The sequence below is a fragment of the Lissotriton helveticus genome, chromosome 9 (genome assembly GCF_964261635.1).
Source record: "Lissotriton helveticus chromosome 9, aLisHel1.1, whole genome shotgun sequence".
NCBI lineage: Eukaryota > Metazoa > Chordata > Amphibia > Caudata > Salamandridae > Lissotriton > Lissotriton helveticus.
This window is the reverse complement of record NC_136070.1, coordinates 129,587,256-129,601,188: the sequence shown is the minus strand read 5'-3', so window position 1 is coordinate 129,601,188 and position 13,933 is coordinate 129,587,256. Positions and strand designations below refer to the sequence as shown.

General features: G+C 45.0%; 1 protein-coding gene across 1 annotated transcript in view; it reads right to left on the bottom strand.

Moving 5' to 3' along the window:
- The window catches only part of RTF1 (RTF1 homolog, Paf1/RNA polymerase II complex component), a 371,191-nt gene that overhangs the window by 299,640 nt on the left and 57,618 nt on the right, over positions 1–13,933 (bottom strand). Inside the window, exons 6-9 of the mRNA XM_078659620.1 lie at positions 11,372–11,483; positions 9,077–9,215; positions 7,621–7,801; positions 7,118–7,200 (exon numbers count right to left, since the gene is read on the bottom strand). Of these exons, the coding sequence (XP_078515746.1) occupies positions 7,118–7,200; positions 7,621–7,801; positions 9,077–9,215; positions 11,372–11,483 (515 nt within the window). The remainder of the gene's footprint in view (positions 1–7,117; positions 7,201–7,620; positions 7,802–9,076; positions 9,216–11,371; positions 11,484–13,933) is intronic.

The window sequence follows — 13,933 nt, the reverse complement described above, 5'->3', positions numbered from 1 at the left end:
TTTCTCCATCCATTTTTTCCAAGATATTTGAGGCAGAGGTGAGGGGAGCTCAATTCAACAGTGAGTATGCAGAGTAACAGTACAAATTTGGAACCTTATTGCTCAAATGCCTATGACCATCTTTCGGAACAGGGAGGCGCACAAGATCAGTTAGGAAGATCAACCATAAAGATTTTGCCAAAGGCACATCAATTTTTCTTCTGATGATACGCCTACCTGCAGATTCCTCATCCATCTGAATAGATACCCCAGCTGTAATGACTGAGGGTCTGAAGGAATGATAAGACCAAAAAATAGCATACATGGAATAAATGAATTGGTCATCACTTCTCATTTACAAGTCCAAGTAATATTGCTTGCAAATGTATCATTGGAAGCCTGTGTTTAAGCGCAACATACCTTTTCTCCGGGCCCTCCCTTGGCCATTACCTAAGAGGGTGTCTTTGCTCTGGAAAAAGGAGAAGGAATTCCTTCTGGTGGTTCCTTCTTAACAATGGCGTAACAGATATTAATGCAGAAACGAGACTGAGTCCTCTAGTGGACTGCCTTCCACTTTTTACTGCCCACATATCCAACAAATAGTTGTCCAAATATCCAAGAGTTGATCTTCAGATCAGAATTCCTTTGTCCTGTCAATGTAGAAGCTTATCACATGAGGAAAGCTCGACCCACTGTAGCTTTGCCTCCTCTTTGGTGTGATGTTGTGGGGAAGAAATCGGACAGGCGTAACAGGCTGCTCAACGGAATGGGGTAACCACATATGGTAAGAAAGCGGCTTTTGTCCTGAGAACCAGCTTGTCTGAGTAAAAAGAGGCAATGGCCGGTTGGACACAAAATGTGTGCAACTTACAGACGCTCTGAGGCAAAGTGATAGCCACCAAAATAGTAAAGAAGATCAAAATGTACTACTGGCAATTATGCAAAGGTTTGAGTTGCGCCCATATCAAAACACTTTGACCAGATTAAGACATAATCAAAGGGGAAGGAAGAAAAATGTATTACAGCCACTTCAAAACTCTCAGACCTATCAGGGGTTATGAAAAAAAAATGGTTGAGCTTGTAAACAAGGGAATGCTGACAAGCCTGTAAAGTATCCTTTATGTGTTACCGTTGCACATGCTTGTTGAGCGAAAGAAAGAGCAAAATGTAAAACACTCTGAAAGGAATGCCTTAAGAAGAGCCATGTTCTCAGAGAAAACAAAACTGTGCCACCATCTGGCATAAACAGACTTCGTGGAAGGGCAGCATGATGGAAAAAATTATATCAACCACCTTTTGCGGCAGGAGAAAAGAGCTTAAGTGTCCAGGTCAATCACTAGGCATGAGGGTAGAGGTTCTAGAGGTTTTGGGAGCAGAAACAATGCCTCAGACTAAGAGAGGTCTGCTCTGAGCAGGACATACAGTCTCAGAATGTCTGTCTTCTAAACCCTTCTTGACGCATTATGGGCGATCAGACTGGCAACCAGTGTTGGCACAGTTTCCTCAACACCCAATGCTATGGCGCAACTGCATAGAGAAGCAGAAATTACCACATCAACTGAAAAGCATCCTTCAAGACTACTTGCAACAAAATCTAGAACCCACAAAACTGTGGGCAATATGCATTCTCGCAAGTGGCGAAAAGGTTTATCTGAGAACACTCCACATGGTGACTATGTCTTGATCAACCAGTGGGAGGAGAAGCCATTCATGGTCAGTAAACTGGCACCGATATTGTCAGCTCTCGCATTCACGGAGTGTGCCAGACAGTTGGCAACCAGCCAGATCACACTTGGGCCAGAGACCTGGGACTTCCTAGCAGACAAGAGGAGACCTCACACATTCTTGTTGGTTCACATACCACATTGCTGTGTTGCTCTCGGTCATCTAAACTGACCAACCACTATGGGAAGGCCTTTTAAGCCCAGACTAATCGTCCGCTGATGTACATTGATATTAGATCTTTGCTCGTCAAGAGACCGGAGGTCTTTGATCGGCAGCTCTTCCAACAAGCACTGGCATTGCCAATAGGTCTCGTAGTAGGAAAGTTGGAGCTATTGGTTTTGTAAATGACAAAGCCCTTTATGTTTTTAAAATGAAAACAAAAATAAAAGGCATTGTTATTTGCAATTGTAATAGCTCCAACTTTCCTACTGCGAGACCTATTGTGAGGGGGGGTGAGAGGGTGAGGGGGTGAGAGGGTGAGGGGGTGAGGGGGTGAGAGGGTGTGAGAGTGAGGGGGTGTGAGTGAGGGGGTGGGTGAGGGGGTATGTGGCGGTGTGAGGGTGAGGGGTGTGATGGTGAGGGGTGTGATGGTGAGGGGTGTGAGAGTGAGGGGTGTGAGAGTGAGGGGTGTGAGAGTGAGGGGTGTGAGAGTGAGGGGTGTGAGAGTGAGGGGTGTGAGAGTGAGGGGTGTGAGAGTGAGGGGTGTGAGAGTGAGGGGTGTGAGAGTGAGGGGTGTGAGAGTGAGGGGTGTGAGAGTGAGGGGTGTGAGAGTGAGGGGTGTGAGAGTGAGGGGGTGTGGGTTCTGAGGGGGTGTGGGTTCTGAGGGGGTGTGGGTTCTGAGGGGGTGTGGGTTCTGAGGGGGTGTGAGGGAGGGTGAGGTGTTGTGAGGGTGGGTGAGAGTGTATGTGAGGGTGAAAGGGTGTGTGAGGGTGAGAGGGTGGGTGAGAGGGCAGGTGAGGGGTTGTGTGAGGGTGTGTGAGGGTGAGGGGGTGTGAGGGTGTGAGCGAGGGGGTGTGAGGGGGTGAGCGAGGGGGTGAGTGAGGAATTCAGGTACAAAGACAGAAATATATGAGAAGTGCGGCTGGTCTATCAAAAGTAGGACAGAGACTCAGAGGAAGAACGAACGAGGTACATACATGCATACAAGACAACACACAAATATGTGGGAGAGAGAGACCAATGGATGAGGTGAAGGAAGGCACCGTAACTGAAGAAAGACAGCAACAGCCAGACTGGAAATCGGTAAAAGACCGTCAGAGGGGGAAGAAAACGACAGAGAAAAAAACACATACATGAAACAGAGAGAGAGGGATAGTTTGACTTGTGAAGACAGGGAAAGAATGAAGAGCTGCAGCAGTAACCAGGCAGAGAGATGTGCTGAAGTGAAGCAAAGACACAGGGGGAGAAGAAGAGCAGAGAGAGGAGGTGCAGAGATAGTGAGACACAGACAAACAGGAGGAGAGAGGGGGTGGGACAGAAGTGCACAAATAGATGGCATATAGGAGAGAGAGATGGCAAGAATGAGTACAAGGCCTAGGCAGATGAACAGATAGAATGGGGGGGGGGGATAAAGGCCGAGGGAGACACGCGATGAAAAGGAGGAGAGAGACAATAACTAAAATGGAGAAGCGGCTACAGCTACAAGAAAGAGGAAAAGAAGGAGGAGTGTGATCGGATAGAGTGCGAGGGGGAGGGAAAAAGAGGAGACAGTACAGCGGGGTAGAGAGAGAATGGAGGGGACAGAAAAAGAAAGGGGAAGCGCGAGGTGTGGAGGAAGAAAGATCAGGGGCTAGAGACAGTGAGATGGTGTGACTGTGAGAAGGGTGACAAGCAGATAGAAAGACACAGGATAAGGACACAGGGTGAGAGCGACAGCAAGAGGCAGAGAATGACGTCACAGGTGGAGGGTGCGATAGAAAGTGAACGTTTGTGTATGGGAATGAGAAAGAGAGAGAGTGACAGAGAGAGAGAACCATCGAGTGCTGTAGTGAAAAGATAGGTGCCTGGACGCTTTGTATGTACATCAGTCTTATTACTAGTGCAAACACAAAAGTTTCACCTTTTTAAAGCACATGGATGGATGACAGCCAGCAACACATGATTGGGGGTAGGAGGAGTAGAGTGTGCGTGTGTGGGGGGGGGCGGGGGGGGGGGGGTTGGGGGGGCAACACGACGTGAAGGGTGGAAGCAACAGGGTTGACCAGAAGCTACACGGATGGCATGTGTGGAAAGGGAAGAAGCAGAGGGCCTCATGCCCAGTAGTCCGAACAAGAAGTGTGTGTGTCAGTCGAACAAGTTTAAACAAGAAGGACTGGGCGAGAAGGGAAGGGGGGAATGGCAGCAGCAGATGAGCCTGATTAAAGCTGATGAAAAGGGATGGGGAGGAGGGAGTGCGATGTGAGCAGCAGCAGGGAAGGGGCGGAGAGGAGGCTCTGATGGAGAGCGACGCAACCACGACCATACACAACATTGGTGGGCCACTTGCGAGATCAAAAGATGCTTTAAAGACGAGCAGCGAAATTGATTTATGCCCGGTTTCAGTAACATTCAGCTATTGCACCACTTAGGTGACAGGATAAAACAAGCAACACACCAAGCAGATGAGCACAAAGTAAAAGCGGCGCTGTTATTTAATAAAGGCCTAAGGGCATGTTGTGTCAGAGGTGGGAGGTGTCTGGAAGCGGCACTGTTACTAAATAAATCAAGGAGCACAGGCATGGTGTGACGGAGGTGTGAGAGGTCTGGCAGGGAACAGATGGCCTGGCCGTGAAGCAGGGGGCGGGGCAGCGCTGGGGAAGCCTGTGGGAGGGTGATTGATGTCTTTGATGTGGGGAGGGAGGAGAGCCTTTTGCGAGCCTTGTGCAGGAGAAATGAACAGATGTCCGTGAGGTGTGGGAGGAGTGCCTGATGCGCGTGCTTGTTTGTTCACGTGATTCACGTGAACTGAAAGAAAACCGCGGCTGAAAGCCCATGGTGGTTTGACGAGGATTTTGCCAACTTGAATTCTCGCTCCCTCAATGCGCTTGCGCGCATTGTAGGTCACGAGACCTAAAAAGGGGGGGGTTTGCCACTGCTGGTGGCAGGTAAAGGAACTTCTCACATAATAGGTTCTACTCTACCAATCACCAAAGAAGATCTTTCACAGTGCTCACGGGGATCCTGATAATGTCAGTCAGATCAGTCTGCAGTGGTCATGCTGCAACCACCGCAGGAAGAGATACCACTCATGTGGCAGCGAAAAATCAGTGACAAGAAGGAGTAAGGAAGCTAGCATACATAGAAGGTGGAAAATCTACAGGACTGGGACTAGAGCTCCTTCCCCAAAAACTGGAACTATATCCTGCATGTCTTGGACCCTCCGGGGAGAGGAAAAGAACTGACAGATGTTGTGTCCGGTATTGCTTCTATGAACAGCAAGCAATGTGAGGGTTCCTTGTGCGACTTAGGGAAATGGATTGATAGGCCAAAGTCGAACAGCAGGGATGTGCTTTTCATTAAAGTTGAATGACACCAGCTGTGGCGAGCCAGCTTTGAGCAGACAATCGTCCAGGATCAGGAGTCCAGTGATTCCTGACTTGCGCAGAAGACCTGGGTGCTGATGCTAATCTGAAATGGGAGGACAGCAAACTGGTAGTAGTTGGAGATTACCACAACTGAAGGATTGGTATGTGGAAATACGCATTTTGCGTTCAAGGATACCAACCAGTCTTCAAATCTCAGCACAAGAGGCACATGAGCCAGGAAGAACCTTGAGTTTCTCTTTGCACATTAAGATGTTCAAGACACAGAGTTTCACGATTAGATACAAACAGCTGTACTTCATGGGAACCATTCAGTACCATAACAGGCCTGCCCAATTTTCTGATCTGGGACCAGTTTCACCGCCTCTTTCTGAAGAAATGTCACACCTCCTGCTGGAAAATGCGAGTGTGGTCTTCCGACGGGAGGGACTGAGGCAGGGGCTTCTCTTTAAAGGTAAGGGCATAGCCCATTTTAATAACCTGCAAGACCCACTGGTCCACTGCAAAGTCCTCCAGACCTGTAGAATGGACAGCACTTGCCACCAACTGTCTGTACGTTTCCTTAAAGGAAAACTGAAGTGATTTCATAGGTAGCGCAGGGGAGGAAATGGAGGAGTAGGACTGCTGGGCCTGCCTGCCTTTGAACTTGCACTCTGGTCTTTGTACTTCCTGAGGAACTGGTTGGGCTGTTGGAGAAGCTGGCAGAAAGTGAGCCCTTTTGAGTAGCGACAGAACTTCCTATACTGCCTGTAGAAGTCCAAATCTGGAGATGCCCGGACGCAAGGAATGAGCTGTAGCTCTATTTTGAACCCTTCCTGGGCAGTGTCTGCCTTATCGCCAAGCCAGCAAGAGAAACTGAAGGACATGCCCATTAAACTGGATTGAACATCACTCGAAAAGGCTGTGGAGCGCAATCCAATATGCATCTTCAAGTCAAAGATTCCTGGGGAGGAACTGCAGCTAATGGCGGCATTACTATTGACGTCTGTGATGGGACCACTGGTAAGGTCCTGCGCATCAGTGTGGCTCCGACTGGCACCATGGGAGTGCTCTGTGGTAGAAATACCCACTGGAGGTGTCCCAGTAGCGGACCCTGTTGGATACTTGAGGCCTGGAGTCACTCAAGGCCCCAACAGTTGTGTTTCTGAAAAGTGCTATCACTGCCTCAAGAAACTGTGCAGGGTTGACGCCAGACTGCGTAAACTCCTGAGGGAGGGTCTTCATAGAAAACCAGGCTGGCAGCAGGCATGGAGTCGGTAACAGAGTTGGAGCCGGTATGAGCACTAAATCTTTGAACAGTGCGAGAACACTAGTTCATGGAAGACCACTTGTGTATTGGAATGTTGGGGGACTCATCTCTTGAACAGCTTCTACGCCTAGGCAAAGAGTTGTCCAGTCTGACTGCCTTTGTGTGCAACCAGCCACACTTCTTACATAACAATCGTGCTTTGGCCCAAGCATCATAAACACACCTCAAAAGGGTCTGAAACGGACCTCTAACTATTACAGAAGCAGCAGACTCAACCTCTGAATTCTCAGGGGGGAGACTGAGATCTGGGGCAAAGAATGCTGAAAAGGGGAAAGGCTGTCAGGGCACCAGGGTGGCACTTTACGGCTCCAGGGAAGTCACATAAGTGCAGTTACAGAATTAAGATGGAGCCATCGCCAAATATCAGTGCCCCTGTAAACTTACTGGATGCAGTCTGGAGGCGGGGACATCAAAAAGGAGAGGAATCTAAAGCTAGAAATATTCATCAAACATACAATGGTTCTTAGTGTTGGACTACCCAGGATTCGGCACTCGCATGTGCTTCCTGTAGCTTGATTCCCACCACTTCTTTCAAGCGTAACTCAATATAAAAAGTACAGGCCAATGGGGATTCAATCCTTACCTTAACTGCAGGCCTTTGTTCGTCCTGGCACCTCCAAGTTGGTATATTTTGCCTGTTTCCACAACACCCGTGATTTCGGCGACCTGAAAATGATAGATTTTGAATTTTTATCAGTGACTCCATCACTGCAAGTCACTGTTTGTTTTCAAGTGTAAACAGTTGGAAAATGTTTGTGCTTATTTAATTATGGTTGAAGATTTGAAGGTACTGAGTGCTAACAATGTACAGGATGGTTAATAACCAAGTAATTCATCTGCTTCTCATCAGGATTCATGTTCATAAATGTATAGACTATAAACAGAACCAAACATACTAGATTTAAATTACATTTTAATGCAATTGTAAAAACAAAACATTTTATACTACAAATACTGGTAAACAAATGCAAGACACAATCAGATAGAACAACACTGGAGAAGGGTAGAAAGACTTAATGCAAGCAAAGTACATCTGCAACAATAGCATGAAAGGGAGTGTTAATGGTCTGTGAAGTCATTACTTACTCTATATACTGGTTTACTGTTGTGGTTTCCAATGCCTATCCTAACAAAACAGCCTGAAACGGTTTTGGCAAAGAAGGGCATATGACACCAACGCTCCAATTTGTGCCGAGATAATCGTACTCTGTTCAGTTCTTCTGGTAACGTAACTGGTTGGGATTTGGGTGGGACTTCATCTTCTTTCCTTGGTAGAGTGAGATAAAGATGTAAGAAAAAAGACTAAAAGAAAACGCACACAAAAACAATCCCAACACTCAGTTTGAAGCTGTGATATAGGAGGATCAAACCACTTTTAACCAATAATATCCTTCAAACCTCAAACTATGGCTACAAATTATTTTCTTAGATTTGTATGTTGTACAAGATAAACAGTTTCTGCCAATAGTTAATATCCTACCATCCTGTACTCACTCCCAAAAAACATCCAGTGAGTGTGGAGTAGTGTATAACATGCAAGGAAAAGGACAAAAAACCCACAACCATAGCAAGTCTATGTCCCCTCAAAATTGACTTGTTCAAGGTTTACGTCAATATATCCCATCAAACATGTGGGGTACCATTTCATGAAAAGAAGTTTTGGAATGTCATTGGTGGGACATTAGTAGCAGAGTACTGCCTTGAAATTCATTAATTATTAAAATAATATTTTATTAGCCATTGATATTTTGACGGAGGTAGTTGTCTTGGAATGCAGGATCATAGAGCAAAAACAAACGGCTGCTATATACATGAACGTGCTTTAGCAAAGATCTCACATGTGAAGGTCATTCTATGTAAGAAAACCTAGCGCAATCCAACAAAGTTCCAGTAGGGTGTCTACTTTCCAGGAATGTCTGGAAATTGTAGGATGCCCTGGATACAAAGTGAACCCAAGACCAAGACAGCAAACTCAGCACTCAATGACAAACAACGACACCACAGTGGTTGACATCTCCCAGTGATCCGTGTACATCTGCACAAATGTTCACCTAGTTTCACAGCAAAGTATGGAGTAGGTGGTTGGGATTAATAATGTGCCAAGACACTGGTTCAAATGGCAAGTGCCTGAAAATTACCCGGTTGTACACAAATAAAATAACCTTTGTGTGCATGGAGAGTCCACTTTCCCTATGGAGCAGGAAATATAGCTGGGTGTAGCTCAGATGAGCAGCTAAGCTTGCCACTGTTATTTTGTCCATCTGCAAACAATTACCTCTGCAGTTATGGGAGACAACGCCAGATCTCCTCCCCAATATCATTCAACCCCGCCCAAAGGAAAGGGCAAAGGATGTTGCTGGCTGGAGAGTGTGAGGCCCATTAAAAAAAAGGAGCAGAGAAGGGAGTTTACTTTCAACCACAATCCAAGGAACAGTGCGCCAAGCCCCAGCCCCTTACCACAGGAGCTGTAAATGTACAATACTTGTACATTCAACCAACAAGGTCTAATTAGTATACATCCACACAAAAAAGCAAGACTTACTCTTCCTCCTCATCAGACGAGGATGAAGATCTAGATGACCGGTCACTCTTTTCACTAGGATTGTCATCCTCTTCTTCCTCTTCGTCATCAGAGTAAACTTCGCTGGTTTTCAGTGGCTGTTTCTTTTGAAGCAACTCCGCTATAAAAAATTGTAATAAAAAAGTAAGTACCTAATGCACACAACACCGATACACCCTTCCCTACACCCCGCCCCTATCGACTTCAACTACTACTAAATAACTAGAGGTCAAGAACTTAACAGAATGTGACTGATCATGTAGCAATGGTAAATAGGATACTCAAAGACCGCTCCGTTATTGTATGGCATTTATCTAACAAAAGGCGGCAAAAAAATAAATAATCATAGAAGCTAGGTACCCAAGTCTCTCTATAAAGTCTCTCCAAGAAAGTATGAATAAAGTCTCTTTCCTTTAATTTAAAAAGGTCCTCCAATCAAGTAGTGGATCCTTATTAGAGGATATTATGTTAAATTGTTCTCGAGTGGAGTGCTCATATGCAAACGCTGGGGTACTTTGGTATTCGCCCAGATATAAATCTCTCATTACAAAATATTCTATCATCACTCACTGGCTGGAAAGTCTGATCAATGCCTCCCACCTTTTCTGTGTTATTATAACAAGATCTGTGGGAGTGTACAGGACCAATCTCCTCCTCTTCCTCTCACGGACTAGGAGTCTCACCCTGGTTGTGCAAGCATTCTTCTGGATCTATTCAATTTGGCTGGAATCACCTGTCAGTACCTACTGTACCCATCTATTTCAATCCCTGTACTGCCTCACCTCCTCTCTCCAGTATGGCAATATCATGTTTGCCTGGGTGTCTCGCCTCCTGAGGTTTCCGTCGAGAGCAACCTCTGATTCAGGAGTGGTCGGGCACATTACCCTTCATACACATCAACCCACAGGGCTCAAACCAGGACTCAACCGTGGATTTGGATGGACACATTTCTCAGTTTTGCCGACTGCATTAGTCTGCCTGACTGTGCCCCTTGGCACCATCCAGATAAGATTGACCTTGCGCATGCCAAGCGTTCATTTTGCAGCAGACTTCCCCTTGCATTACAAACAGTGGAAGTCCCCTTTACACGGACACTCCAAGTACATGATATAGTAACTCAAAACACAGGGGATCATCCCATAACAGAATCTAACTCTGATATGTACTGTGGAAAAACTATCAAAACAGGTTTCTCTGTAAACATTCAAAAACATTCTCTCTCACCCTGTGCATCTCAGCAGTTTGACTTTTCAACATATCACTTCCAACAAACTTGGTTAACAAAACAAAATGATACTAATGAAGCTATTACTCTAGAAAAACTTGCCCCCATCCTTAAAACCACTCAATCCTCATAATGCAAACTCATCTAAAAAAATACAACATGCATATAGCCACAAGTGGACCGTGAACCTGGTAGATTTCAGTCGGCCACAGGAAGCTTTATCTAAAACAAGAGAACTGCTAATCATACCTCCAGCACCAATTATATACACTAATTTAAGAGGTGGGAACAGAACAGTGTGTATGTGCAGGCTGGAAAATAAATGCTATTGATTGCCTGAAGGGATGTTACTACTGTTAATTGACACATTACTGGGGACATCAAGTCCGACAAGAGTATGCTACCAGGGTGTGACGCCTTCTGAAAAGAATGCCCTCCTTCACAGTGAAAAATGTGCAGGAGTGCTTACTGTAACAGCAAAGAGACTGGCAGTATTGTGCGCTTAACATTCCTAGCTTGTACTACTGTACGGTGCACCTACAGGCGTTCCATCAGACTTGGAGACTGTAGGAATCCTTAACCTTCCTACATTACCACTTCCTTTTTGGAGCACTGCACTTCCAAGCTTCAACCTACTAGCGAAATATTGCCAGTTTACAATTTTTTAAAATAAATATTATTTTAAAAATCTTTTGTACCTGTAAGCAACCAGTAAAACCCATAGGATCTATTTTATCACCAAACTTTCGAGGTTAGTGAACAATGCTGGATCAATGATTGATTTAGTATTCTATGCGCTTTATCCATGACCAATAAATCTGAAACAAATAATTCAGCATTCATTTTGTAATGGGGTTGCACGTGGGCAGGAAGAATCAATAAATAGTGAAGAAAATAACTCTACTGGAGCTACGAATCATAGGGGACAGGTATGTTAGGAAAATGTAAGGTACTTGGTTAGAAGGGAAAAGGAAACAAGACATGACTCAGAGTAAAAGGTGGCAGTCCATAGAATAAGAGACCTAGACAAGAGAAAATATCCTTTGGCATACCAGTTTTGTTCTTCCTCTTCTCGCGCTCAGCTCGCAACTCTTCCATGGCTTTTGATTTAATGTCAAGTTTCTCATCACGCTTCGAGCGACGCTCTGTACTGTGCGACATTACCTTAGAAGAGGAAACATCATGATAATGTTCTCAGCAAGTAACAGAAGACCAGTAGCAATCACAGTGTCTCTGAGGACTGAAGGTGCTTAAACCATACTTATTAGAAGTTCTACAACTACAAACATGAGTCTCAGTCAAGAATGTAAATTAAGGTGTCAAATGAAGCTACGTTTAGTAATGTTGACTCAACCTGTTTTCTACCAAGGGCTGCTCTGTCACTTTCGGTTCTTCTACAATCTGCCTCTCCTTAAGTCCACCTCGAGTGCCTCCCACCCCAGGTTTCCTGCACAGCACTCCTCCCTTGCACTTCTATGTCCAACCGAGCAGTAAGAGCATCTGATCACCTGCTCTATTCAGCGGTCACGTACAGAGGAAAAAAAAATTATGAGCCCCCAAATATACTAGGATAAAACTCTTACAGCGTGGGTGACATTAGTTTCAGAAACAAAACACTTGCTTTGGACATTTGCTTCTGAATTACACACAAAAAAAGGTGTGCAGCTATCACACACCAACATTTCGGTCCTTTCACAGGAGGTCCCATTGCGGTGGCTCCCCAGACGGGTCAACAGTGAACTCAATGTGTGAGTCCTCTGACTATTTGGGTGGTGGACGTAATATCCCCCACACCCTGACTTGACAGTTTAAAGACTGCCAAAGGGCTAAATCGCCTTTAGTTTTGACTTGGTGCAGAAGGATACTATACATGTTTTCTTCAGCTTGCAATCAGTATGGGTCCTGTTGCAGGGTTTCTCATGCAGAAAAGGTATTCTTACCATATGTTGTCCAGGACTGTAACGGTTATGATTGACCTCTTGTTTTTCTTTTTAAAGTCAAACAGAAAAGATCTTCTTTCGACAGCGGCTACAGGCAGAATACATTTTTGATGAACTGTTTACACAAGCATGTTGGAAGCTGTACACATCCTCTGGTATATAGTGTCTTGAGATTTGTTCTGGGCTTGGGTGTTTTGCAGAAGTATAGTCCTCCCACTCAGGGTCTTGAATAGCTTCCTGTGAATTATCACTGACATGTCGGAATGCCTCTCGTCTTCACTTTAATCACCTGTATCTGATGGGGTGTCATGGAAGATATCCCTAACTAGGAGTAGAACCTGGATCACAGGTTAATCTGTGGGACTGCCCGTGTGATTAGCAGAACTTCAGACTGAACCCACCATTGGTTGAAAACGGAAATCTTTTTTTTTTTTTTAACTATACAGCAGCATGAAATGGGCAAGACCAAAGATGATGTAGTATTGTGTACCCGCAATGGAATTGGATTGTAATTTTGTTGTGTTCATGTTCCTGCTTTGCCCCTTCCTGTGAGGTCTTTTCTTCTGCTTTAGAATGTTTATGAATTCACATACTGACTTATTTTAACTTTTGTGCATGCAAATGCCTTTGGCCAAATGTGAATAAACATTGAGGTTAGAATTTGAAACAGGACATGAAGACTGGAACAATAAAGGTCAGGAAGAAGCTATAAATAAGCCTGAATTCAAGGATTGTGCTGTTTTGGAACACTGACATAGTAGATTTGGTGGTGCAGTGTCCCTCTGATTGGATCTCATACAGAATGGAACGGTTTACCATGGCATGATCCGATAAGGACAGAAGAAGGTAGTTGAAAACCTCAATTTCCAGGATTTGGGTAAATGACGATTTAGGAAAAGTTATAAATACCCATCTAGTCAATCACACACTAGCATAATCAAGTCTTCAGATGCTCAAAATATTAAAACGAGGTGGCTCATCTCACCCAGAGTGCACCCCTCAATGTTCTGCAATCAGTGCAGATTTAAATGTGCTTAGCCATGCAATCACATTAACAAGCTACTTTCCATAAACCCTCCTGCATCTATAATGGATTTGACATCACATACCCCCCCTGTCAAGAACTATTTGCCCACTATTCATTTTCAACTGAAATCAAGATGTTGAAGAGGAAGGGGAGGTGTGTGTTACTTCTGCTTTGCCACACGCATGAACGAGGGTAGAACGAGTTGAATGCCCACAAGCTTAAGTGACTATGTACTGCCATTAAAAATAATAAACCCCAAAAGAAAGAGACTGCCTCACAACAGGGCAGAGAGAAAATGTACTTTACACAAACCAAACCACATTGGGCTCCAACTAGAACTCCATTGTTAACAACGGGCAATCTTAAGATTCTGGCCCACCCCTTTGCAGAATACATGCAAGAACCATACTTTTTTGCTCTGGTCCTTAAATCTATACCTCAAACAATTATGTGAGAAAAAGTGGGGTTGTTTTTTTAGTGGGTGTGGGGGGAGGGGTGGCAGGACACAGAGCTCAGGACATCCCACGACACTGAAACCTCAAAACAAGCCTCGAGATAAACAGCCACACGATAGCACACAGTCACACTTAGCCCAACACAGAGATCCCCTATCCCCAATCAATTCTATGAAAGAATGGAGCTCCTCA